Source organism: Gymnoscopelus microlampas (genome assembly GCF_963454915.1).
Source record: "Gymnoscopelus microlampas genome assembly, chromosome: 2".
NCBI classification, from domain to species: Eukaryota; Metazoa; Chordata; class Actinopteri; order Myctophiformes; family Myctophidae; genus Gymnoscopelus; species Gymnoscopelus microlampas.
In genome coordinates, this window is record NC_139939.1 from 26,198,538 (window position 1) to 26,224,964 (window position 26,427).

Below are 26,427 nucleotides of genomic sequence, written 5' to 3' on the forward strand. Positions count from 1 at the left end.
GTATAAGTGTCCTATCCGTCTTGTCTGTATAAGTGTCCTATCCGTCCTGTCTATGTAAGTGTCCTATCCCTCCTGTCTGTGTAAGTGTCCTATCCCTCCTGTCTGTATAAGTGTCCTATCCGTCCTGTCTGTATACTGTAAGTGTCCTATCCGTCCTGTCTGTATACTGTAAGTGTCCTATCCGTCCTGTCTGTGTAAGTGTCCTATCCGTCCTGTCTGTATAAGTGTCCTATCCGTCCTGTCTGTGTACTATAAGTGTCCTATCCGTCTGTGTAAGTGTCATATCCCTCCTGTCTATATAAGTGTCCTATCTGTCCTATTTGCCAATTATGTATCAGCCATGCAGCCATTTCGTGATGGTTCCTGTCTTACCTCACTTTGGCGGTGGCAAAGACACCGCCAAAGTGACGCCATGTATTTATACAATATTTCACCGTATTGTCACGTGTCACGTGAGGCTTGACCAATCGGTGTGTCATATTTAGAAAGTGAAAACAAAACTCTCCTACGGAGAGTAATAACTACGGAGAGTAATAACAATAAATAAAATAAAAACAAAATAATTTGAAGGCGGAATTAATCCATTTCCGGAGTTACTATGTCTCACTTGACACAGCTGACGGAGAAAGCTTCTTTGACGTCAGCGCCTGAAATCAGGCCTCCTCAGCCCTCTAGTGGCGGCATAGTATACTACAGGCACTGGATGGATAGAGAGGAGGAGACTGAGCCTCAAGTAAATGTGATGATGTGACTGTAGATCAACTGTAGATTTAGAAGGGAAAAAATGCCATGTACATGATCGCATTGGTGTTATCCTCCTAGCATTGAAATGCCCGTGGTCTACTTAAATAATGCGCAATAAAATAAGCTTTAGGCCGCCTAATGTTTAAGACTTAAATATTCTCGTTTCCAGAAGGAAAACTAGCTAGCTGCATAAACGATTAAGGAAGACTCCTTAGACAGAAAATATAATTTATTTTATTTTTACATGCTCATAAAGTGCTATGTGGTTCGTCAGTGATATATTTTCTGCCAGTTTTCCTTTTATATGTTTTTGAGACCACCCCTGAAATGACTAAGAAAGCCAAGGCGCAACAGTTTACACTGTACTTTCGTTGCCCAGAAGGACCTAAGAGGTCGCCGGATTTAGGTGCCCACATATACATACTGTATATATGTGTTATTATTTTCGTTGAGTCCACTGGTCCAAAGGTCTCGTGTCATGTGACACAACGCGGAAGTGAATGATCGCCACTCCCCATGATATTCCTCTCTAGTGTACGGCTTTGTTTCTTCACAGAAAAAAATATCTCATGCCCGTCAGGTACTAGTAGTAGTCAGTCACAGCAAGATACTTGTAATCGGTCCTGCTGGAGTTGATTCATAAACTATATCGTATAGCAGGGCAGATATACCCGTGTTGTGGAAAGATGATGAACGCTGCCGCTGCTGAGAGAAACAAGGCGCCCATCCTGGCGGTTCTCCGTGGATGCGTGGATCCAGAGAGACGCCTGCAGGCTCTGGAGATCTCATCGGGCACTGGTCAACATGTCACACACTTTGCTCAGTCTTTGAGGAATATAACATGGCAGCCGTCTGAAAATGACCCCCAGTGTCTAACCAGGCAAGTTTATTTCCCTAGTCCTATAACACGTAAGGACACCACAAAGTTGAAAAATGGGATGAATCCAAATAAGATAGGCCTTCTAGTGGACATGATGTCATATTGCACTTTTGAAATGCATAACAGCACTTTATTAAGATTATGCTGGATTATTGCACCATGGCACTTTACCTACCATACCTACTGACGTGCTGTGTTGGTAGCTTTTTTTCTAGATGAATTGCACGTCAACACATATTGTTTTTTTTTTTTTTTTTTTTTTTTAATGTTTGTTTATGCTGTTTTTATGGTTGTATGCTGTTTTAGTCTGGGTCTTTTATGTTTTTAGATAGGCTTGATGTTTTATGTTTTTATGTTACACTGCTAGTGACTGGGGGGAACGATATTTCATTCTTGTATGTATGTAAGTACATGGAGAGAGTGACAAATAAAGATTCATTCATTCATTCATTCTATTTACCCCTTGCTATTAATATTATTTATGCATTCTAAGGGGTCATTGGGGTGTCAAAAGAAAATGCCATTCATGATGTCTTTGCAAAATCATAGCGCAATGCTTTGCTGGAAGCAATTGAAACCCATCTCTTTTGTTCCCATTCTTAGTATAGAAGCATACAGAGCACACCATCAAATGGACAATGTAAAGCCTGGCATCCATCTAGATGCCTCTCTACCCTGTGAGAAGTGGGGAGAGATCCAGTCAGAGAGTCTGGATCTGGTACTCAACATAAACATGATTCATATTTCTCCAATCGCTTGTACAGAGGTAGGGTTGCAATTTTTTTTAAATAAAAACTTGAATTATTCAGTGTTGAAGTTAAAGTCTTTTGACCAGCACTGTTTTGTTTTGTTTTCCTTATTTTGGTCTAAAGCGTCCTTGGGTTTCTTGAAAGGCACTATTATAAATCTAAACTGTTATTATAAATATTAGTATAGTATAGTATATTAGTACTGTGTTGACATCATACCCGAGTGACCTATCTTTCTTCGTAGGGGTTATTCAAAGGAGCAGGAACCGTCTTGAAACCACAAGGGATCCTGTTGACATATGGAGTGAGTCAAAAATCACAAATTGTATCGTTATTTGTCTAAAGGGAAAGAGAGAAAGCAAACAATATGTCAGCTTTTCCACTGTGTGTCTTAATTGCTCATATTACCTGGAATCCAACATCAACTTTGTTCTCAAAGCGGCTGGTCAGGAGGATGCTAGGACAGGACATGGCTATGGATTGTCTATGCTGAACAACACATACATTTTAAAGACTTAGAGCCAAGAGTCAATATAGTATTGGTGACATTTAATTACAAATTGTGTCATAAGTGAGCATATTCCTAAATCCTAAAGATGAATATTGGTAATCATTTTATATTGACTATTTATGGTGTTTTATTTTACTTTTATTGAAAATAAAGCGTTTTGTTTCTATCTGCAGCCCTATGCCGTGAATGGACAGATCACCCCACAAAGCAACGTTGACTTTGATTACAGTCTAAGGCAGAGGTACAGTAGTCCAAAGTCTACAGTTTGTGCTGCTGTGCTGTAGACAGTGTGTTGAATATTATATGCTAGCGTTAAGGTAGTGGTTTGTTTCTGTTGCTTCTCTAATAGAGATGAGGCCAAATAGAATAATATGCATGGTGCTATATCTCTGCTGTCTGGCAGAAACCAGCTAACTCCAAAATGTTCATTTTTCAGGAAATGAAAAAAAGTGGAGTTAGGAAGTTTTGTTCATCATTGAACAGCTGAATGGACCTCCAAGCTCACAATGAGGTTGGAGGTCAAAAGGGGGTGGAGCCTGGAGTCAGCTGAAGTCAGTTTAGCAGAAAGTTTGAGGATCCAATGGAGTTAGCTGGTTTTGTCAGAAGCGCTTTTTAATGCTTTTCATCGGTTCAATATTATTTTTACCAAGACACAGACGTAAAGGGTGTTCAATGGCCCTGATTTATGGAAAAAATGCAAAAGCGTCAAAATGGAGTTAGCTGGTTTCTGCCGGACAGCAACAAATTATGCTCCTTTGTGGTATAGAGCGTGCCAACGTGTCGTCACCACGGGGGGGCGCGGCATAGTAGCGCAGACATGTTTGTTTTGGGCAATGTTAAGTCAACCTGGTTTATAGCCCTCAAAGATGTCCGCTGCTACCAAAAGACACTTATTGACGCCCCCTTCAGGATTTTTGCCACGCTCTATAGGGACTGTGGGGTTGATTCCATCAACCATACCTTCCGTCATTCTACATCTTCCATCATGGGGTTGATGGAATCAACCCCACAATGTAGATGTAGAGGTGATGTGTGTGTAGTGTACCCTCACGCTGTACATTAACTATTCCTTATCTTACAGGAACCCAGAGTGGGGCCTTAAGGACCTTTCACTTCTCAGTGCAGTGGCACAGAAGAATGGCTTGTTTCTGGAGAAAGTGGTGAGTAGCTATAGCCCTATTAACAACTTTGCTACTTACTTACATACCCTATATACAGTACGTTGGCACACAATGAATAGTGAAATAAATTGTTGTCTAATGAAGACATGCCCAAAATAGGGATGCCAGGTTGAAAATGGTTAAGCTTTCAATAAGTTTGATTACTTAAAGGGATTCTAGGTAACTTGAAGCCTACATTTTAAAAATATTTTATATATATATATATATATATATATATATATATATATATATATATATATATATATATATATATATATATATATATATATTATTTAGTTGTTTAACTTCATACATGTGGTCAATTAATCATGACAGAGCCTATTTAAAAATAAAAATTCAGAGAACCGGCAAGGGCGGGCAGTGACACGCATGTATCCGAATAAAGCAACCTATCTTCGGCATAGGCCCTTCAAATGTATACTTTGCGTCATATTGGCTGGTGGTGGGGAAACTAACTATTTGCCAACAGTTTTTTTCTTTTTTTGATCTCTGAAGTTGCCTAGAACCGATTTAAATACTTTCTTTTAATTTATGCTTTAATTACAATATTGTACTGTATATATTCTATGCTCTACATTTTGAGTTGTGAATGTGATGCATGTTTTTCTTTGTAGGTGGACATGCCGGCTAACAACAAGTGTCTTCTGTTCCGGAAGGAGAGTTTAGTGTAAACGACACCATACAGTAATACTGTATGTCTCTTTCCTGTATGCCAACAAGAGAACCTGTTTGTTTCAGCTCTCATCACCATTAGTCTAAAATGCACAATGAACTTTACCTAACAGACCTTGAAATTATATGTAGTGCCAATTGCCAAATGAACTATATTTCCTTATATTCTCATTGGTGAATGCCATTTGAAGGAATCATATGGGCCCCAAATGTATACTTTGTGTAATTTGAAGTGCAGTATATTACTCACTCTACTGTAGTTTTTGAGTAAAGATTCAATATTTGTATTTGTTACATCTCATATTCACATGTTCACAAGAATATTTGTTTGGTTTCAGCTATTTCACAGTAAAAAATAAACAGAAAAAAACTTGCAAAAATACTAACCAAATTCAGGAGAGGATCATTATTTATTTTTTATCATCATTCAGTTTGCAGACCATCCAAAATCACTGGGTATACATAACACATCGGAAAGGCAACCGAGAATTTAATAAAATGCATGGAGTTCAAAAACATGTTCTAGAGAAGAAATACATGTACAAATCACACAAGAAATTCTATTCACTTCACATGCTGAGGCATTTTTATGAAGTCGATAAACTAGCTACTTTTCCATAACTTAAAAATTCCAACATGCTAAAAATGGTTTGGAAGGGGGTATAGCATTGATGGGGTCACTTGGGGTCCCTCAATTAATCTGGAATGTTCTGTGAAAAATGGCTTCTCAAAAGTTGTATGTGCTGTTGTCTGTGAGTATAAAATGTTCTACACCATCATTACCTATTATCATTAATTTGAAAAGGTAACCATTATTATATTGTTACTGTCGGGCAGAAACCTTGTATCTTCATATTTTTTTCTTCATAAATGAACATCCTACTTCATCATACAAAAGTGTCACAAAAGCAGTGAAAATAGCAAATCTACAAGCTCTGTTATCTTGTACATTGGCTATTTTCACTATTTTAATTAAAAATATATATAATAAAAGGAACAGATTTGGACATGAAGGGTTTCCACCTGACAGTCAGCGGTGATGTGCTTGTTTGAGCAAACAGCTTTAATCCTGAAAGCGCTGCAACATCTCACAGGTCTTTTTGTCCAGCACCTCACGGATCTTCTTGAGTCTGCGGTCAGTAACAGGTCTGACATAGCTGTCTGGTTGCACAACAGCCATGCCATCCTGCACTTCACCCATTACTAGCAAGGGGCCCTCTTCCATGGTGATGTTTGGACAGGGACAGCTCCAGTCTATCTTGGCAAGCGTAACCTCCAGGTGTTTAGTGTTAAAGAAATTCAGGCCCATCTTTTCATCCCTGAGGACATCCTCAAGGCTGAAGCGGGCAATCCCTGAGTCCAGGTCCTCGATTAGCTCTGTCACTCGCCCTACAATGGCGAAGTCACTCCGGCACAGACTGGGCACCATCTTCCCTCTGACCCTGCAGGTCTTACAGGGCTTGTTCTTTGGCTGTGGGCAGTTTGCCTCACACTCCTTTTTAGTGCGGAAGCTGTTTGGGTTCCCGTGACAACCGCCGTAGGCGAAAGCCTGGCACTGTTTCATGATGGAATTCCAGGCCCATCGGGCCTCCCAGGTCTTGCAGGGTCCCTGCACAGCAGGCAAGGAGCAGATCCCCAGTCCCTCGCGTTGGCAGGACGACCGGCACTCCTCAAAGGTCCCAAAGCGGTTGCGGCTATCCTCACATCCACTGTTGCTGAACGGCGCACAGCTGCCCTGTTTGCTGTCATAGTACCAATCCACATGCCGTTCTCGGCTGCACACTCTCTGGTCTATCTCGGCCAAGCAGTCAGCTGGTGAGAATGGCCGCCCCATGGGCATCTCGGGATCATCGAAGAAGTCATCCTCCCCCCGGCGGATGACAGACAGTGGGTAATCAGCATGGAGAGCCCCCGCAGCATTCCGTGCAATGCATGAGTAGATACCTGTATCCCACACCTGTGCATTGTAAATCACAAGCTGTCCAATATTTGTGATAACCACATTACCATACATCTGGTCGGGCCTCATGACGAGCCGCTCAAGTCGTTCACTCTGCTTCTCCCAGGTCACATCTGGTCTGGGGACTCCGACCACATCGCAGTGGAAGCTGACAGTGCCCCCCACATAGATGGACTGGTGGGTAGGATTAGAGAAAAGTGCAGGAGGCATGGGATTCTCCAGGGAGGAGGTGGGTGTGGGATGGGCTGTGGTGTCCTGGGGCAATGGACTGGTATTCGGCCCGGCAAGGTAAAAGCGGCAGGTGACCACAGTCAGGGTCACCCCGCGAACACAGGCCTCCCCGTCCATGTAGCAGCGGTTAAAGTAGGTGAGGCCATCAGAGGCACATGTAAAGTTTGGTTCTTTCTCACAGCGGTCCTGGCACTTGCAGATGGGCTGCCCCTCCCAGATGTCACAGGTTGCTCCCTGCTGGCTGCAGATAAATCCTTGACAGGTAGCTGTGGACCCAGGGTCTCCGGTTCCTTCCCCTCCACTTAGTCCATCTGGCTGGGCAGGCGATCCATCCGAAAACCGTGCAGCTACACAGCTGTTCAGGCCGCACACATTGGTGCAACACTTCTCAAAGTCAGCACAATCCTGTACAAAATGATGACAACAGGATTTACTGAAGCAAATATGGGGTACCTATTAAAATAATAATTACAATATCAAAATAGGTAAATACAACTATAAAGGTCAAAGAAAAAAATGCATTTCTATGTAATTGGATTTAACCATGATTTTCTTAAACTACTTGGGATTATTAAGATGTTTTACATTCACCTCATCAACGTTGCACTCCCTCTCACATGTGCTCTGTGCATCAACCCATAGATTGTTATTCAGTTTGTTGGGACAAAGTCCTGGATGTTCAACCTTGGATCCTGCCACACTTGCACATAATGAAAGCTTGGGGAATGCACAGATCAAAACTAATAAATAAATCCTTCCTAAATACAGTTTATTTGAACCAGGTGCCTTTTGCCAGCATGTATCACTTTTACATCCATCCTTATGGTGTTCTTGAGTAATATACATGGTTGCTCTTTTGCGTAAATCAATCCCCGACTAATTCCATAACTCATAACAGGTCTTCAAGTTCGGAAAGATTTGCACTGATCACAGATCATCCGTTTTGCGCAATGTCGGATAGTCACCAATTTGTTTTCGTGCAGAGAAGAAAAGTAATGAACAAATCCAACAACCAAAATAAATGTCCATGTGGTGGTTATCGACGGAAGAAAATATTCCAATCGTGCATTTAAAAAATATTAAAAAACGATTACATTTGTAATGTAACAGAACAGAACAGAACAACAATGAATAGCCTACTATCTTGTTTAAGTCCGTTTTCCAGAAGAGCAAGACGGGCGAACGGAACAGCACAATGAGAAAGAAAGACGCAACATCAGTCTTTCAGGGTGTGAATGGAGGTGGAAAGGGCAGCCCCTCTGACCGCCCCCATGGTCGTCCAGTGTCTGAAACTTTTATGAAGGAACACCATGCGCTTAAGCAACTGGACAAACATTGTAAAAACATCAAAGAAATCGTGGGGGCATTTTGGCAAGGCAAGCTGTCCCAACACTAGTGCGCACGGAACCAAGCATTCCGGTGAGAAATCCAATGTTTTATGTGTCCAGACAGAATTTATAGTGGTGGTGCCATCATAGGCTAAATAAGGTAATAATATGAACCCAAGATCTGCGTGATTATTCCATTGTATGACAACTCAACTGCACTTCTCTCCACCCAAGTGTTTTACGCAATAGCATAGGACAGGGGTCTTCAATAGGGGGTCCCTAGGGGTCCTCAGTTACTACAGGGGGCCGCCAAATCTTTATGTGATAGGATACTCAGAATCACATTAATACCTAGCATCCATATTCTGAGGGGAACATAGCAGATCTACAAGCACACAACATGCTGTTGTGAGCTTGTAGATCGGCTATTTTTGGCAAAGGGATTTCGTGTAGAGGGAAAAGGGACCAAACCATGTATAGAGCCAAAGGTCAAGTTTACTAAGTATTGAGGGTTTTTAAGTGGTTGTCTGAAACAGGCAAAAAAACATTCATTGACACAACACTGATGATAGGGCTGTCAAACACGTCTATGAAGCTGTATGAAATCTATGAAAACGTTTAATCTGCAACACAATTGTATACAATACGTAGTGGGGGTCCCTGCTTCATCTCTTTCTGCAGCCAAGGGGTCCTTGGCCTGAAAAACATCGAAAAACGTTTTTTTATACGTTCTTGTCTAGACGTCTGTCAATTTACCACCATCCCTCATTCACACAAAGCCCACAGATGCCGCGGTCAGGTGGGAAGACGTAAAGCTCCACATTTTCAATAGTGTGCGACTCATCTTTGTCCCAGCATGCCTCCGAGGCTATGAGAAGCAACTCCCCTCTTCTTTTCACTGAAAGTAACCCTTCAACCTTTGGATGACTTTTGACCGCACGGTATTCAAGCTCTGCAGCGATGTCCCGGTTATCCGCGACTGCCCGGCATCTAATAAATGCAGCACCCCCACAGTTTTATTGCACTTGTCGAGCATCATACCGGCCTTAATACCCCGGACTGGACAAAGACTCCAACCAAGAATTCCCACAATTCAATAACTGAACTTGATGGAGATTGGGTGGGTGATAATAACCAAAACGTGCTGTTTTTGTAAAACAATTTAATGAAAATGCAATGCCATTGTGCTTTTTAACCCTCAACTCAGGAGTTACACAAGCGTTCATTATGACAACATTACAATCAATCTCTTATTCTGTATCTTTAGATTGGCAGTTCTTATTGTCATACATACATAGTGCTTCACGTTTTGTTGGTCTATTGTTTTTCTGTAACACCACATAAACAGGCACATTAATAGGAAACATGCACCTATTTGTATGTCCGATACTGGTTACATGATGTGGGAATGTTAAAGTATAAATGCAGCACATTATATTCAGAGGTGGGAAGAATTGAAGTTAAATAAAATTCACCCAAGAAGCACTGCTGCCTCAGTTGAACTTCACTCCAACCAGGGTATATAAGCACATATTAGAAAAATAACCAAAATGTCTCACTAGACAAAAACCCTCATATACAGAGTCTTATTAACATACTTTCCACCTCTGATAGTTATATATAAAGAAAAAGAAACTTTGTTTCACATCTCGTTCAACCCTGGTTACCAGTCTGAAAGGTGGCTTCTATATCAGTTTGTTCAAATGAACTAGAGCCAAGGGAGACCTAGATTATGCTAAACTAAGTAATTCCTTTATTAACCACAGCACCATTGCAGTAGCAGCAATGTAGTAAGCACTATAAGCAAACATTTCAGAGGACAAAAGGCCACGGCTGAGCAAACAGACTTGAATTTGCAAATGGTTCTCACTTCAGCAGTTAGTGCTCTCTGACTCTCTTCAAGTTTTAGCCTAATTTATACTTTGTTATACAACCGTGTTGCTCATCAAAACACCTACTTTTCAACAGTTGAAAATCTGTTCATTCCGGCAAGCAATGGAGTCATATGACCAAGATTAATTTAGCCATTAGCTGGTAAGAGACATAAAAACAGTGACTGTCGAAAAACAGTTAAAGCAATGATATCAAGATAGAAACAGACCGTTTAGTGTCTGATAAAGTAAACAGATCAGATAGACTGCCTTATGACTGCTGGAAATGGAAGATTAATAACTAAAATCTTTGGAGAATCACAAAATTCCTAAAATTAAGCCATCCTGGCTGGTCAATTTTAAACTATTCAAAAGGGAAATAAAAATACATCTTTATTTAAATGGTTCAGCACCATTGAGGTTGCAAGAGATTCCAACCACCAAAAACTAAAGAATTGTTAAGTATTAAGTGACAAATACAATACCAAATACAGTTTCCCAAAACAGTCAAGATGAAACAAGCACAGATACAGATAGAACAGAAAACAAGCAGTCACAAGTAGCATGTATATTTACAATTGCATGTCCTATTTTAAATACTAAAAACAAATTTTCACAAATGTTTACCATTGTTCCTCCACTGTTTTGTAGTGTAGTGACAGTAACTGTCTCCAACTTAATGTCAACACATGTAAGTTCCTTCCCTTGTAGTATGCTGATCCAAGTAAGAAAAACAGGTGAGATCCAAGGCACTCAGTTAAGTTTTAAAAAGCCTTTATTTTGTCATGGCTTTTAGCTTGGCAAAGTTAGAATTTGCCACATGTGCGATTTTTAACTTTGCCAAGCTAAAAGCCATGACAAAATAAAGGCTTTTTAAAACTCAACTGAGTGGAGTGCCTTGGATCTAAGTTCACCTGTTTTTTCTTACTTGGATGTCAACCTACTACAACAAGGGAAGGAACTTAAATGTGTTAACATGAAATTGAATCCTCTCCAAAGAGCACCCGTTTTCAGTTTCTGATAATTACGAACCCACGCAGCGCTTCCCCTTTTCTATATTCAACGGTCTCCAACTTAACTTGGCGTGCATCTGTAACCGGTCCCGGTCACTTCTTGCTTGAATTTTCCAGTGACAGGCAAACAAGATCCACAAGATGCCGCACGTCAACTTCAAATGGAACAGAACTCCAACCATACAAGTCAATTCCCAATGGTAAGCTGTAGCACAATTCTATCCCTTTCTGAGGATTGGTGCTATTTCCTGGCCTGGTGAACCTGGGGCGCACCAGTGAAGCTCATACTGTCCCCATGCTTCCAGCCCACCATCGCTATGATATCTTACAGTTCCCCTTGGAAGAGGTTGTGGAGTTTTTGGGGGGGCTCTGCGGTGGCCTGAAGGACTTTGAGCGTTTCAGACTGTTGCCTTTGCTGTTGCTGCCGCTGCCTGCAGCCCCTGAGGCTGTGCTGTTGGCCACTGAGTAGGAGCGTCCGTGCATCATGACAGCATTCATGCCATTCGCCATGGAGAAAGACTTGAGGTGGGACTTGATGGATACGGGGAGGGGCAACTTGTCAATGAGGTGGACCGGTGTGCAGGAAACAATCGAACGGCAACAGAGGTCCTGCAGGCTGAACACTGGAGAACCACATAGAATTTAAAATAGACATTTTATTTATTGTTATAATGGGACTGGATGGTATGGCATGTCAAGAAAACAGCACTTTGAAGTGTGAACCACTTTAACCTCTGCGTCCCTATTTTGAGCATGTCATTACAGGCAACAAGATATTGTTATAGCACATCTACGAGCTCAATGCATCATTATGCAATGTTGTGATTCTAGATTGGCTTAAGTGGTTAAACAGCAAGTTGTATCTTTTGAACACAGTTTTAATTTATATCATCCATGTGCCCTATTATAAAAAGTACATAAGTAAAACACACGCACTAATAAGAACTGTTTGGAACATACAGGCCTTTTGACTCCTTACCTCTGTTGGGCCTCCAGAATTTCTCCATACCGTGCCTCATCAGCACGATACGTGACAGTTCTGTGAAGGACTCGATGACATTGAAGTTGCACAACGGACTGATCTCAAAGAAGGTCATGCTATTCTTCTCAGCATAAGCCCTTGCTTGCTCCGTTGGCACCTGTCGTTTGAAGGCCAGGTGAAGCCGGTTCCCCACTAGGATCCTGGGTACGCCTGGAGCATGCTGATGGAAACAGAACAGGATTTTTGTTTTAGTTTGATTCTATCACAGTTGGTGAAGCAACCAAATAAACCAATTCTCACACTTAAAACATGATCATTAATGATATGTCTATGGCTATGTCTCTTTCTCATGCACATAGGTATGCACATATCATGCAAACTTGCTGAGGAGGATAGACAAGCCTCTTTCCCAGTGCAGTAATGATATAAGGCATGGAGACCCCTAACTTGTAGTGTGGAAAACCGTGTTATGCTGAATTCACACCAAGAGCATGGTGGTTTTCCTCCAAGCATTTTGTCCACTAAATGGGTGTGTACAAAACATCTGAAACATCCACATCACCTTTGTGAGTATGCCTATAGTTCACACAACAGGGAGCTTCTGATCGTTGCCGCTTTGTCTTATGGTGTAAATTCAACATTATCCCCAGTCAAAACTCTGTCATCCAGTTTACCTCATCAACCTCACGGATCCAGCGGTCAATGCCGTCAAATGACCAGTTATTAGTGATGTCATACACAAGCAGGATGCCCTTTTGTGAGAGAAAGTCAAACAAGAAATTAAATATGAACTCATTACAATTTAGGCATTTATCAGACACTCTTATGCAGAGTGTCTAACAAAACACAAGATCAGAGTAAATTGCATGGACCCTAGTCAACAAACGACTGGGCAAATGGACAATTAAAACATTCCCTATGAGAGAAAAAAGCTAAAGATCACAGGTAACATTTAACATGTCCTCCTCACCTGTGCCCCACGAGAGTAAGACCTGAAGATGGTACAAAATCTGCCTTGCCCAGAAGTGTCCCTGTTGAAGAGACATAAATCAGAAATCACCTGGCTGGACAGTTACCTTCAATGCAGTCAGTATTTAAATAATCCTCTGGCGTCTAGCATTTTGTTTTATATCGCAATTTTGTGTCAAGCTAGGGTGGGATGGCCGACTTGGAAGTAAACACAGCCTGTACCTACCACAGCTCTAACTTCACTCTTTTCCCATCCAACAGGATTGTAGTGCTCTTGTAGTCAATCCCTAAGAACACACACAATAATCATGATCATCTGTGATACCGACAATCGTTTACAAAATACAAAGCTAGAGCTGAAAAATCTAATGTAAACCAAGTGTTTACAGAGTAGAACTCACCACTGGTATAGGCGTAGGGAGACTCCACTGATCCGTCTTGCAAACTGTCCAGAATCTCTCCCTTCCCAACATCACTGTCTCCCACCAACAAGAACTTGAGGAGATAATCGTAACTCTTGACGGGGCTCCCCTGGGCCCCCACCACACCTGCACCCTGGGCCTGGACCCCCACCACCCCACCCTGGGCCCCCATCACCCCACGCATCGGACTCTTATTTCCTTATGTTACAGAGCTTTGGAGCTCGCCGTGACGCCGTCCTCAATGTTTTAAAGGAATGTTAGCTTTCTAGCGAACTGTGGTTAACATCCACGACTCTGCGAGCTGTAAACGAAACCTTCCTTTCCAGCCTGTGTATAAATAACCAATGTTGTTGTGATTGACTATGGGCTACGACCTACCTACCAATACACTGCATTGTCTGTAGCTGTTAGCATAAAGAATCACAACAGCGTTAGCTTAGCTTGTTAGCTAGCCAGCAGAAATGCAGTTAAAACGTTAGTGGCTGTGATTTTTCAGAGTCGTTATAGTCCGAATGAAGATGACACTTCACCAATCCACTTGTAATCTATTTATTTCTGTGTTGAATAAAAACAAAAAACCCTCTATAAATAGGAATAGCTGCTGTGCAAATCTCATCATCATCATCGGCTGTGTTGTTGGAACTTCCTATTTTTTTACGTCAGCAGTTCTACACAATATCCGGTTAGAAGACGAAGCCCCGCCCACCCATAGACATTATAATTGAAATGTTTTAATCACGACCGCTTTGGTTAGATATGAAACAACCCACAAATTGGCAATGGTATCAATACCCCAATGTAGAAATACTCTGTTACATGGAAAAAGTCCTAAATGCAAAATTGGCATCAACATGTACTTAAAGTACCAAAAGTAAAAGTACTCCTTATGCAGAATGTCCCATTTCAGAAGTGTTCAAAAATGTATAAAACATTGTTTTTATTTTCAAATAGCCAAAGTAGGGATGAAGTTAATGCATGTTTTGTAATAATAACAATCTACAAATTAACTAGTAACAAGTTTTCAAATAATTGTAGTGGAGTAAAAAGTACAATATTTGCCTCTGAGATGTAGTGGAGTAAAAGTACTGAAAATTGAAAATACTCCGGTAAAGTAAAAATGTCCTCAAATGTGTACTTAAGTACAGTACTGAGTACATGTACTTAGTTACTTTCCACCACTGCAAATTGGTGGTGTGTAATAACCTCACAATGTAGTAGTATCATCATCATCATCATCATCATCATCATTATCATTATAGTTGTTGTTGTTGTTAATTATTATTATTATTATTTGATTGCATTTATGTATTATTCATTGTATGTATTTATGTTCATTCATTCATTCAGATTGGATTTCCATGGTGCTTAGTGTTGCTTACCTCTCATTGGTTCTCCTTAATTGTGGACTATCACCAGCTGTGGTAGCCTAATTAATGCTTGAAAGCACACACTATAAAACCCAGAGGGAACAACATTGGCTTCATGCAGCATTGCAGCTTGTTGGGGCAGCTGTGTCGGTCATTCAAAATGGTGTTATGCGTGGTCATGCTCTTCTTCTCTCTGTTGTATTTATCTGGACTTAGCACCGGTTTTAGAAGTTTATTAGACAACAGTGCTGTTGTTCATGATGCCGCGTTGGAATGGCAGCAGCTGAAGCAGGTCCTGGCAGAAGAAGCGAGGCCTGCGTTGGCACTAAAAAAGCGAGGGCCTGCATCTTATCCCCGAGGTTGGATGCCGCAGTCTGACCATCAGAAGAAGTCCTCTCAACTTCAGCAGACCCTGATGATTACACCTCAGCCATTGTCAAGACCTGCAGCCCTGTAGGCCTGTTATTTGAGATAATCATTATTCTGCATAATCATTACAATTGTTTCCATGTTAAATGTTTAAAATAAAAAGCGGAAAGATCTACAAGCTCATAACTTGTTGATTGGCTTTTTCCACTTAAATATTTAAATATGTCAGTCGTTTCTTTATTGAAGTTAAGTCATTTGTCATAATCTAAACTGCCATTTCTGTTTACTAAGGGTAAAGGCCAAACAGAAATGTAACCTTTTTTTAGTTCCAATATTCAATGCCAAAAACACTAAAATTGTCAATTGCAATATTTGTGACACTTAATCGAAATTTCATTATTGTGACAGCCCTACAGCCCAGATGCTTCCAGAGTTTGTGCGTGTCCCGGCCTCCAAGGACCTCAAAGACCTCTTCAGGCCGGAGGAGGGGGCCCGCAAGCTGCCAGCTCCAGTGAAGCAAATGCTACTTGTGACTGCTCCTCCTGCACCTGCTCCAACAACCCGACCCCCACAGTTTGAGGTTCTGTGTCACATTGATAGAATGTATGTCAGGGTCAGAAGAGATCTGTTTTCTACCTTCAATGCATACAAGGACCTGAAACTGGGCTCCTGTCTTGTCAATCAAGCGACCAAAGATCACTACTACCTCCTCTACTTGCTGCTGAGTGACTGTGGTTTCCAAAAAGAGGTTGGTGAGGTGGGGGGGGGGGGGGGGGGGGGGACTGGCAGGGTTTCTTAATCATTACTTAGTGAACCAGGACTTCAAATTTTCCTTTGTAAAGCCCTCAAGTGTCTAACTTGAGTGTACAATGTATCCAAAAGGAGTCCATTTGGTTGCATGGTACAGGGAACTAACGCTGAGGATTTTACTAATGGAACACTCTTCAAGCAAAAAATGTTAAGTGGTGTGATGTCTGGTCTATGTCAAATTCCAGAGCAATGCAGATGACTTTCTATACTCCATTGATGTCCACTACAAACCAGATTCTTCAAATGGAATTGTGAGGGAAATGGCCTTTGATGTTCCTATACAGTGCAGCTATCACAGGTAAAGTCTTATATCAGCAGTAGGCCATGTGTGAATGGAGCAAAATTATATTTACTGAAAGGCAAGACCCTAAGACAATTTAGCTGAACATTCAATATAACTGATACAACTGCAGTGGTATTTGGTCTCACTGCTTTTCTGTTAATGCATTTAGATTGTGTGGTAACACTATTGGTACTGTCTGAATGTCAAAATTATATTTCTCCCTGAGCAAGCAGGTGCTGATTGGCTCTTTTTAGCCCTTCACAGGGGACCTGAGTTTGAGTCTTTGGTAGGACGTGAAAGTTGGTGTGAGTTTTAACCCAAATTTGACTTTTGCAGGATCCATCACTCCTTTAGAGTTGGCTATAGGCCTGAACTACCAGAACCAGTTTTCAGACCACTCAACTCACAACATACTGGTATATCCCTCACTGCTAAGGATGGTATGTTGAATTTTAATTGTCACTTTGATATGATGCATTACTTTGAATGTGGGGCCTATAACTGCCCTAAACTACATGAGCAAATCTGACTATTTTTATTCAGAATCAGGGAATGATGTCCGCAGCTTCACCATCGGAATGCCAATGTGCTTTGAGGCCAAGCTGTCTTCTCCAATGCCAGGGGACAGGGTTTACATCAACGAGTGCTTTGTGACTGACGCCCCAGACCGCGAGTCCACACCAAAATACACTGTGATTGACAACCAAGGGTAATTTCAAAATGCTTTGCTGTTTCAGGAACCGCCATATTGACATGTGCTTCAGGAACATATTTGCCTGACTACTCTAAACATTTCTGTTACAGTTGCATGACCGATGGCATGCTGTCTGAGCAGTCCAAGTTCCTTGTGTCTCCAAGGACGCAACAAAAGTTTTGCATTGGTGCCTTCAGGTTTAAGCAGACTTTAAGTAAACCATCGAAGGTATAGTCTGAGCTAATAGTTGGATGCTGTAACATGAGGAATTGAAATAATAGACTATAATACTTTGTATTCCTTTGCAGCTTATGTACCTGCATTGTGAAATAGCTGTGGGGAAATGGGATGCCACTGAAAGTTTAAAGGCGTGCAATTTTGACTTGAGAACCAGAAGGTTAGTTCACTTTTAAAATAAAATTAGATCCTTCTTTATGACCAAATGTATTAAGTTGCTCTCCCTCTCCTTAGGTGGAATGAGTTGTATGGCCAACGCTCTATATGCTCCTGCTGTTCTGAGTCTGACTCCTGCTCCGCACAGGCACAGCCAAGGAGTAAGTTTACTAGTTCTGTTACAACTTGAATCCAACATTCAGTAAATTGCTACTCTACAAGCTCGACAGATTGTGAGCTTGTAGCCAAACCATTTTCCTTTAATGTCTATTTGGACGGGACAGTTGAGATTTGTACTGAGCTGACCCTGTTTATAAGTGGTTCAAGAACCAGTGGCCTTGTACAAAAGTGAAATGCCACTGTATTTCATGGCATAGAGCAAACGTACAAGATTCTCTTACTCAAGCAGTCTTGCTGTAAAAAATCTTCATATTCTTTTCACAGCATTCAGAACTATGGTGTCCAGTCCTGCTTGGAAGGTCGATGGTGGTAGAAGGATGGATATGACGCCACAGTTCAAAAACATTGGACCTAAGATGGAAGTACCAGAAAACTATGCTGACTTCCTAGATCACTGGGAGAATGATTATAGTTAAATGGGATATTACAACATTGCTTGAATGTTAAAATGTGCAACTTGTGTAAATTTCAAATAAAATTCTTAACTCAATACTTTGCTTCAAAGTTTATTGTATGCATACAAAGTTCTCTTGCTTCCATGTTGCATAATTTTACTGTACCCAAAAATAATTCTTCACTTTGGTTCATTCTAATTCAGGATTTAGACCTGAATACAGAGGGTAGACTCGATGATTGGCTTGTCTAGGACTGCAGTTTGAGAAGCCAAGTGAGAAGATTTCTGTTATAGAAGACAGGATTCAGGTGATGAAAGGAGACAACTGGCAAACTTGTGTTCTTGTGGAACAAAATTATTTAATTTTTCACAATCTTAGACAAAACACTGCATTCTAAAAAGGTTTAAATGTATCACTGGGACAACACTTATCCATTCCTCAAAAGAGAAATAAATTGAACAGCAATGACTGAGTCCGAGCTAATAGTTGGATGCTGTAACATGAGGAATTGAAATAATAGATATACTATAATACTTTGTTCCTTTGCAGCTTATGTACCTGCATTGTGAAATAACTGTGGGGAAATGGGATGCCACTCAAAGTTTAAAGGCGTGCAATTTTGACTTGAGAACCAGAAGGTTAGTTCAAAAAGGTTTAAATGTATCACTGGGACAACACTTATCCATTCCTCAAAAGAGAAATAAATTGAACAGCAATGACTGAGTCTGAGCTAATAGTTGGATGCTGTAACATGAGGAATTGAAATAATAGACTATAATACTTAATCTTAGACAAAACACTGCATCCTAAAAAGGTTTAAATGTATCACTGGGACAACACTTATCCATTCCTCAAAAGAGAAATAAATTGAACAGCAATGACCGAGGATTTCACAAATGGGTTATTACAGAGCCTTTGTGCGTCATGACGTCTCATTTGAGTGAGCTGGAATAAACTCTAAAAGCTCAAACACCCCATGGAGCTCTTGTGGGCTTGACTTGGCACGTAATCCTGTATTACTATAGGGCTGTTTTTGAGCATCTCATGGAAATGGTTAAAAGTTTTTGTGTAGAGGGTGTCATTGACCACAAGGGGGTGGAAGAGATTCACTGGCTTTGCATAAACTACAACAGCTGGCAGTTCAATGTAATTCTGAGCCAAAGGGTTCCCAATAAGAATATGATGCAGCTGTCTCTGTCTAAGGCTTTCCCCCATTGCTGCCAACAACTCCTGCAGCCTACTGTCCATCAAGTCCGGATGCCACTGCAGTGGATCCGTTTTCAAAAGCAGATGCACTAGGACGGTTTTGAAGTGAGAATCTTTAAGTGCACTTCTTCCTGTCAGTGCATTCTGCTTTCTGTGAAGGAAAAGTACAATTTCAAGTGTCTGAATGTGACATGAGGTTTGAGGTAGACTTCCGGAGAGATGTTTTAAGAAACGATCCTCCAGGATGGTTAGGGAGAGTGGCCACCAAGTGTCTGGGAGGTCTTTTGAGATGCAAGAAGCGAAGAAAAAAGCTTCTGTGTTAAAATTCACTACAGGGTTGATGTTGAAATGTAGCTTCTTCCCGGATCTGAATCGAACTACCAGAGCACCCACAGCATCTAGGTTGCAAAAGTTCAGTTCAAACTCATATTTATGGGAAATCTGTGCCCATGCCTTTCTTATAGTACTTTGAAACCATTTAATAACTTGAGTTTTTGAAAGAAAAGGGGTGTTCTTCATGCATAGAGGGCCATTGAAAACATCTATTATTTCCTGGCCTGTCTCATTTTCACAATGGAGTAGACATAGAACATCATCTCCCAAGTTTGATTTTTCGCAGTGGCAGCCATTTTGGCTCTTAACATTTTCCACCATCTTAATTTGACCACAATCTTGTAGATCTTGTCGGACATTTTGCAGGTCGCTCCCAAACTGGCACTGAAAACTATATGGCTTTGATGGTTTAAATGGGACGATAATTTTGTATATATCCGTCACCTCCACCACCTTTAAGTCTTCTATCATCATGTCTTTCATGTAATTTGTGGTCCTCATGGCCTGCCATAGATCATTTGCAAACTCCTTCAAAAATTCACCTGTGGTCCAATTCGTATTGGGTAAAGTTCTGATGCATGTAGCATGAAAATGTTGTAGAGTTTTGCTGTCTGGCACAAGCACTTTTCCAGAGATGTTTACTCTTGTGTTAGTATCTTCAGAACTACCAACTTTGTTTTTCTGTTGGGAATTTCTTGCCAGCCGTGTTCTGAAGAAACGGATCATGGAGATAAATGAGAATATATTGCATATGTACCACAAGTAGTCCTCGTCCCAGTCAGTAATGGGTGTATCTACATGGAGTTCCTCTGTTGTCTTAGTAAGGAGTTGTAATTGTGACCCTTCCTGCTCTGAAATAGATACTTCCCCTATCTCAAGCCCCGATAACATACTTGGTCCCAGAAAGGAAGCTGTATCTTTATTGTCTGGAGAGGGAATATCATCATTCAGTTTAAATTGTCCATTTACATGGGGCCCACTTGTTTTTTCCTCAAGGCCTTTTTGGGGAGGCTTTGGGTCTATTTCGGGTTTACCCTCATTCTCTTGTGACGTGTGTAGATCCAGCATACCTGTATGACCTTCAGTTGGTAACTTATCATAGATTTTGTCTACCTGGGATTGATTGTAGTTAATGGGAGTTAAATCGTCTGCCAATGGAAACGTATCATTTTCAGCACCTTGATTGTCAGGCTCAATGGGAACTTCAGCCTCACTTGGTTCCTTGTGAACGTTTTTTAGGTCAAATTCAGGTCCCTCTTTTTCAACTTCTGTCATTTTCTGATGGATGGATGCCACTTCCTGGTCGAGCCTATCCCCTTCTCTCAGCAACCGTTCTTCACGTTCAGCACCTTTAGTGTCAGGCTCAATGGAAACGTCAGCCTCACTTGGTTCCCTGTGAACGTTTTTTAGGTCAAATTCAGGTCCCTCTTTTTCAACTTCTGTCATTTTCGGATGGATGGATGCCACTTCCTGGTCGAGCCTCTCCCCTTCTCTCAGCAACCGTTCTTCACGTTCAGCACCTTGAGTGTCAGGCTCAATGGAAACTTCAGCCTCACTTGGTTCCTTGTGAACGTTTTTTAGGTCAAATTGAGGTCCCTCTTTTTCAACCTCTGTCTTTTTCTGATGCATGGATGCCACTTCATGTTCGAGCCTCTCCCCTTCTCTCAGCAACGTTTCTTTGTGCTTGTGTATGTCTAATGTGATTTTGTTATCCAGTTCCTCAATCCTGGGGTCTTCCCTTGGATAGATGATCAGACCCAGACCCACCAGAAACACTCCAAGGAGAGTACCCTGCATCTTTTATCCGTGAATCTTCAGTCTGTGAATTGATCATACAGAACAACGCCATACTCAGTATTGATTATTAAAATTGTCATAATACTGTAATATATGTAATACTTTAAAAGAATAGCTCACCATTTACCATGAAATATAAGGACAAAAGACAATAAAATAATTGTATAAAAAAGATTACATGTTCATATTGGCTAATTAGGGCACAGCATAAGGTTGATGCAAAACAAGAGGAAGAAGTCACTTCCTTCATAATTTTAAAGCATCCTCCTTATGTGCACACTATTGTCAGTAATTAATTACTGCACATAACATCAAGTTGTGACAATAGAACTTACCAGTATCGTAGAATATCACAACCTTCTGTTCATCAATGCATAGCTAGAGAGGAGGAAACTAGACTAAGCGTGCACAGCAATAGGCTTTGTTAGTCTCTTCCTACTTTAGTAAGTTGTCTCTTTCGTCACGTATTTCCTGTGTTACTGTGCCCCTGTGTGCAATGTGTGATCCTTTTCTGTGCAATGCATAGCCCAAAATGGTTAGAGCAGACTTCCTGTTGCAGTCCTGTAGTTCACCATTATACTTTATGCTGTCAGAATCTGATATACACCATTTACTTTGTAGTTTATTGTGTCCTAGGATTTGAATGAATTTGATAGACCATAGAATTATAATATCATGGAGTATTATGTGTACTATTATACAGAGATGTCTGGCCAAGAACTATATCAGACAGCGCTAAACAAACACCTAATGGTGTATGAGACATGGTTTGTATCCATCAAAAGAGTAACAAGCCCCTGCCTTTTATCTCCCTGAGTGGTACTATTCTAACTGGTTTGTCTAGGATTGCCTCATTCTGTTGGCTACAGCTGATGGCCAAATACAGTTTAACATGATAAAGGATCATGATTTTACAGTTTAAAGTGATTTTTTAGGAAACTATTCTGTTGTTGGCCTGAAACAGATTGACTGAACAACTCTCGTATACAATAAGCAAATTTCTAAGCCAAAGCCAATGTCATTTGAATGGGCTGGGACCATTTTTTGCATGTCTAGAATATTGTGTTGAAACAGCTCAACATGTTTGTTCAGGCCATGTTTCAAGTACCTTTAAATAATTCATATTACTTAACCCAATTCAGGAAATGTAAGTTAATTATGTTAATGCATAATTGAGCAGAATCTGTAAGTTATACATGTTAATTTATTTGGGAAAGGGGTGTGGGGTGCAGTGGTGGAAAAAGTACTAATTTGTTTTACTTAAGTAAAAGTATCAATAATGTAGAAATACTCTGGTACAAGTAAAAGTCCGGAATTCTAAATGTACTTGAGTAAAAGTTCAAAAGTATTGGTATCAAAATGTACTTGAAGTACCAATTTCACAAGTTTTCAAATGAATAAAATGTATAAAAATCTTTTGAAAATAGCAGATCTACAAGCTCACAATGCATCGCATCGCTACGCATTGTGAGCTTCAAATGATGGAAATGTATATAGGGCTGAAGAAGTGGTTAATGTATGTTTTGTAATAATAATCAAAACCTACAAAGTAGTAACTAAAGTTTTTAAATAATTGTAGTGGAGTAAAAGTACAATATTTACCTTTGAGAAGTAGTACTGAAGAATTGGAAATACTCCAGTGAAGTAAAAAATACCTCAACATTGTACTTGAGTACAGTACTTGAGTAAATGTACTTATGTTACACCACTAGAAAGAGATGTGATTGTTACATCACAGCAGCACTGAAGAACAGGTCAAGGGAGTGGCATGAGGACAAATTATGTGGTTGCTTTCAACATCTCTATAGAGAGTTCCAGAATGGACAGAGTCATCCAAGGGGACGATCTGTAGAAGAGCTGTTCATCATACATTAGGGACCTTTTGAAAGTATATTTCCACACTGGAAACATAGGCATTTCTAAAGGACATTGGGTAAGAGATGGGATATTTTTGCATTTAATCAAAAACTGACTGTGTTCTTGCCAGGACTTATCCATCAAATAATTAAAATGATGTTTGCTTATTAGGTGATTTATTTCACAGGCATAACAAAAACGGTTCAAGATCACATTTGTTTATTGTGGCATTGCTTTTCACATTTCTGCAGATTTGATCATTTTGAAAACAAAAGACCACAACACTCAAGATGGATAAGTTCCGTATGATGTTCCAATTCCTCCAGTCCAACCAGGAGTCTTTCATGAATGGCATCTGTGGTATAATGGCCCTCGCTAGTGCACAAATGTATGCTGCCTTTGAGTTCAGCTGCCCATGTATACCAGAATACAACTACACCTATGGGATTGGACTACTTGTTATTCCACCGATATGGTTTTTTATGTTAGGATTTGTATTGAACAATAACGTGTCAATGCTTGCTGAGGAGTGGAAGAGACCCATGGGGAAACGGAAGAAGGACCCAGCAATCCTTCGCTACATGTTCTCCTCAATCACGCAGCGCTCCCTGATAGCGCCTGCAGTGTGGGTATCTGTGTCTCTGATGGATGGAAAGAGCTTCTTGTGTGCTTTCAGTATCAATCTGGACTTTGAGCAGTTTGTAAATACCAGTCTTGTTAGAGATATGTCGGAGACAGAGAGGATGAAATTTCTGGCAAAGATCCCATGCAAGGACCTGTTTGACCAGGCTGACGTACGAGAGGCAGCAACACGATACATCAAGTGTATATCACAGGTAGGTGCTCATCACTGCTCTCAATCCGGCAAGTCCTGTGTTTTACTCTAAGAGGGTACAAGTGGAACCTAATAGATCTGTAAGGGTCCATTTGGTACCATTTGAACCCTCTCGGAGTTGGATAAATGCAGCTGCATTAGTAATAATTGAATCATATCATTGAATAAGTAATGTGATTCAATTTTTATGTATACTTTTCTTCTCCCAAGAATTGTGTGTGCATAGAAAAGCTGTGAAAAACAGAAAAGGCTCACATACTGACAGAAAACGGTCTCTTGGGATGCAATGCAACAATATATATTCATTCACAAAGTGAAAAGGGTGATGACGTTGTGAAAAGGAAAAGAAAATGTGTGAATGTTTTGGTCGTCAGACCATCATCAACACTGATGTTTTTTTTTTCACCTTTCCACAATGTCACCTTTTTCACTTAAATGTAAAATGTAATGTAAATTTAAATATATATTTTTGCATCCCAAGAGCCTCAACCTTTTTATGTCAGTGACTTTTTCTGTTGTTGTTTTTTGGACTTTAATGCTGGCCTCTCGCACCTGGCTCTAGCTTAGGTAAGTCTTGAGTTTAGAGTGCAAACCTTACTACTTTATTCGCATAGAAAGGCTGTGGCCTTTTTATCACAGGGGATATTGACATTTCTTTGCATTACATTGAAAACAACTTAACAGTTCACTTTGAACTGTATTCAAATAAGAAAATGTCCATTCATACATCTATTGCGATGGTACCTTTTCAGGTTTTCTGACCCCCCAAAATAATCATATTTGAACTGGAGACCCCCCACCCTGACAAGCACTTGGAATTGTAAGAGTTGAGGCATTCAATTTTGTTTGACTTGGTTCCACAGATAAACATTGTGAAAGCCGATCTACAAGCTCCCAACCCTCTAGGCGTTGTGTGTTTGCCTCTTTCTTATATTATTTGACAATGTGGCCAATTGTTTGACCAGTTTTTAGTATAGTTTGTTTAGTATAGTTTGTTGATTACTTTTGATTCAGTACTGGTCTTTTTCTTTTTGAGGTATTAAAAAGGTCTTAAAAGTCCTTATATTGTCACTTCACTGTCATCTGGTGACCCCCCCAAAATCATGTGGGGACCCCCATCCGCAGGTTGAGAACCACTGATCTATTGTACCAATAGACACTTATTCCAAGTCATTTACATGGTAGTCTACTGTATGTTCCTTAATCTGCATCACATCTCATGCATGGATGCACATGTATATGTTACAGGCATGTGGGTGGATGTTCTTGCTGATAATGACCTTCTTGGCCTTCATGATTCGGGCCATTCGACCATGCTTCACTCAGGCTGCCTTCCTCAAGACCAAGTACTGGTCACACTACATCGACATTGAGCGCAAGCTGTTCGACGAAACCTGCAAAGAGCACGCCAAGAGCTTCGCCAAGGTTTGCATCCACCAGTACTTTGAGAGCATCAGCGGAGAGATGCGCAGCTTCCACCGCCATCGATCCAGCGGGGATGACGAGGATGATGAGGATGAAGACAACAAGAGAAGTGACGAAGACAAGCTTCTTGGTATACGAGCCCAGGATGATATGAATAAAGTGTTGTGGAACTGGCACACCTGTAAGCCTCCTCTGGCTCTGAGAAAGGATCAGCCGGACGGCCAGGAGAATACAGGGACCAACGGAGGGCCAAACATGTTGGCTAATGGACACGCCCATGATGTGGAGAAAAAGGAGTGGGCCGTGTATTACAGTAAGGTTTAACCACTTAAACCCCATATGGTTTAGCGTAGTCCCTCAGGGCTCTATGCTAGTGTATGGTCTGTTTTATGTTATTGTGGGCAAAGCTTTTGCTGAAAATAGCCGATCGACAAGCTTACAGCCTGTCGCGTAAGCTGTGCGATCTGCTGTTTTCTGCGAAAGCTTTCCACCCATTTCGGATGCTGAGGTTTAAGTGGTTCACTATTTCAAAAGCGGAAAAAAGCTCTATTCACTTAGATCAGGGCTGCTGCTAGCTGTTAGACATTTCTGTTATTCGCTAGTCTCAGGAACTTGTGTTTTCTGAAACAGAAAAGAAAAATGACCACTTAGAGCCCTGTTTCTGAAAATAGCAGATCTACAAGCGCACAACACGTCACATTTGCTATTTCTGGAAAATATTAGAAAACTCGCCAACATTTTTGTCTATAATGACTATGAATATAATAGGGATGCAGGGGTTAAAGTGGTTCAAATTAATTGTAGATACAGTATGTATACTGTATATTAGAAACATAATGCATAATACTGTATTGTCATTCTTTGGTACATAGAAACATACATAGGTTGTCATTCTTTGGTACATGGAAATGATTGAATATAGAAACCAAATTTGTAGTTTTGACTGATAGTAGTCTCAGTTGGCCCTAAA

The 26,427-nt window shown here is 40.7% G+C and overlaps 5 protein-coding genes across 6 annotated transcripts in view; 2 read left to right on the forward strand and 3 right to left on the reverse strand.

Annotated features, from left to right (window-relative positions):
* The first annotated feature begins 1,266 nt into the window (after positions 1 to 1,266).
* mettl26 (methyltransferase like 26) lies at positions 1,267 to 5,516 on the forward strand. The gene is made up of 6 exons (XM_084045953.1): positions 1,267 to 1,624; positions 2,228 to 2,390; positions 2,618 to 2,677; positions 3,058 to 3,125; positions 3,966 to 4,044; positions 4,680 to 5,516. Exons 1-6 carry the CDS (start codon positions 1,431 to 1,433, stop codon positions 4,734 to 4,736), a joined length of 621 nt encoding a protein of 206 aa, XP_083902079.1. The 5' UTR covers positions 1,267 to 1,430; the 3' UTR covers positions 4,737 to 5,516.
* Positions 5,517 to 5,800: 284 nt separating this feature from the next.
* wfikkn1 (WAP, follistatin/kazal, immunoglobulin, kunitz and netrin domain containing 1) lies at positions 5,801 to 7,774 on the reverse strand (the record flags this gene model as incomplete). Its single annotated transcript, XM_084070613.1, has 2 exons — positions 5,801 to 7,333; positions 7,520 to 7,774. The coding sequence occupies 2 exons, from the start codon at positions 7,772 to 7,774 to the stop codon at positions 5,801 to 5,803; spliced, it is 1,788 nt and encodes a 595-aa protein (XP_083926739.1).
* A 3,181-nt stretch (positions 7,775 to 10,955) lies between these two features.
* LOC311036880 (ras-related protein Rab-40C-like) lies at positions 10,956 to 14,154 on the reverse strand. The gene is made up of 6 exons (XM_084045891.1): positions 13,493 to 14,154; positions 13,318 to 13,378; positions 13,093 to 13,153; positions 12,797 to 12,874; positions 12,120 to 12,342; positions 10,956 to 11,763 (listed from the first exon to the last, which is right to left on the reverse strand). Exons 1-6 carry the CDS (start codon positions 13,695 to 13,697, stop codon positions 11,456 to 11,458), a joined length of 936 nt encoding a protein of 311 aa, XP_083902017.1. The 5' UTR covers positions 13,698 to 14,154; the 3' UTR covers positions 10,956 to 11,455.
* A 4,272-nt stretch (positions 14,155 to 18,426) lies between these two features.
* LOC311036784 (inositol 1,4,5-trisphosphate receptor-interacting protein-like) lies at positions 18,427 to 21,768 on the reverse strand. 2 transcript variants are annotated; one of them, XM_084045743.1, is made up of 2 exons: positions 21,676 to 21,768; positions 18,427 to 21,362 (listed from the first exon to the last, which is right to left on the reverse strand). In XM_084045743.1, the coding sequence occupies exon 2, from the start codon at positions 21,338 to 21,340 to the stop codon at positions 18,962 to 18,964; it is 2,379 nt and encodes a 792-aa protein (XP_083901869.1). In that variant the 5' UTR covers positions 21,341 to 21,362; positions 21,676 to 21,768; the 3' UTR covers positions 18,427 to 18,961. The 2 variants fall into 2 exon arrangements, with proteins under 2 accessions (XP_083901869.1, XP_083901870.1); XM_084045744.1 differs by lacking the exon at positions 21,676 to 21,768 and having other exon boundaries at positions 18,427 to 21,200; positions 21,231 to 21,360.
* A 1,392-nt stretch (positions 21,769 to 23,160) lies between these two features.
* The window catches only part of LOC311036858 (calcium homeostasis modulator 1-like), a 4,395-nt gene continuing 1,128 nt past the window's right edge, over positions 23,161 to 26,427 (forward strand). Inside the window, exons 1-3 of the mRNA XM_084045869.1 lie at positions 23,161 to 23,273; positions 23,449 to 24,033; positions 25,281 to 26,427. The exon at positions 25,281 to 26,427 is cut by the window's right edge and continues 1,128 nt beyond it. Coding sequence (XP_083901995.1) covers positions 23,488 to 24,033; positions 25,281 to 25,781 — 1,047 coding nt within the window. The 5' untranslated portion in view covers positions 23,161 to 23,273; positions 23,449 to 23,487 and the 3' untranslated portion in view covers positions 25,782 to 26,427. The remainder of the gene's footprint in view (positions 23,274 to 23,448; positions 24,034 to 25,280) is intronic.

Coding starts and splice junctions, on each gene's coding strand:
- mettl26 (XM_084045953.1), top strand. CDS start 1,431: ATGATGAACGCTGCCGCTGCTGAGAGAAACAAGGCGCCCATCCTGGCG. Junction 2,678..3,057: donor GGATCCTGTTGACATATGGA/GTGAGTCAAAAA, acceptor TTCTATCTGCAG/CCCTATGCCGTGAATGGACA. Junction 3,126..3,965: donor GATTACAGTCTAAGGCAGAG/GTACAGTAGTCC, acceptor CTTATCTTACAG/GAACCCAGAGTGGGGCCTTA.
- LOC311036880 (XM_084045891.1), bottom strand. CDS start 13,697: ATGCGTGGGGTGATGGGGGCCCAGGGTGGGGTGGTGGGGGTCCAGGCC. Junction 12,343..12,796: donor GGATCCGTGAGGTTGATGAG/GTAAACTGGATG, acceptor TGTTTCCATCAG/CATGCTCCAGGCGTACCCAG. Junction 11,764..12,119: donor ATTCTGGAGGCCCAACAGAG/GTAAGGAGTCAA, acceptor GTGGTTCTCCAG/TGTTCAGCCTGCAGGACCTC.
- LOC311036784 (XM_084045743.1), bottom strand. CDS start 21,340: ATGCAGGGTACTCTCCTTGGAGTGTTTCTGGTGGGTCTGGGTCTGATC.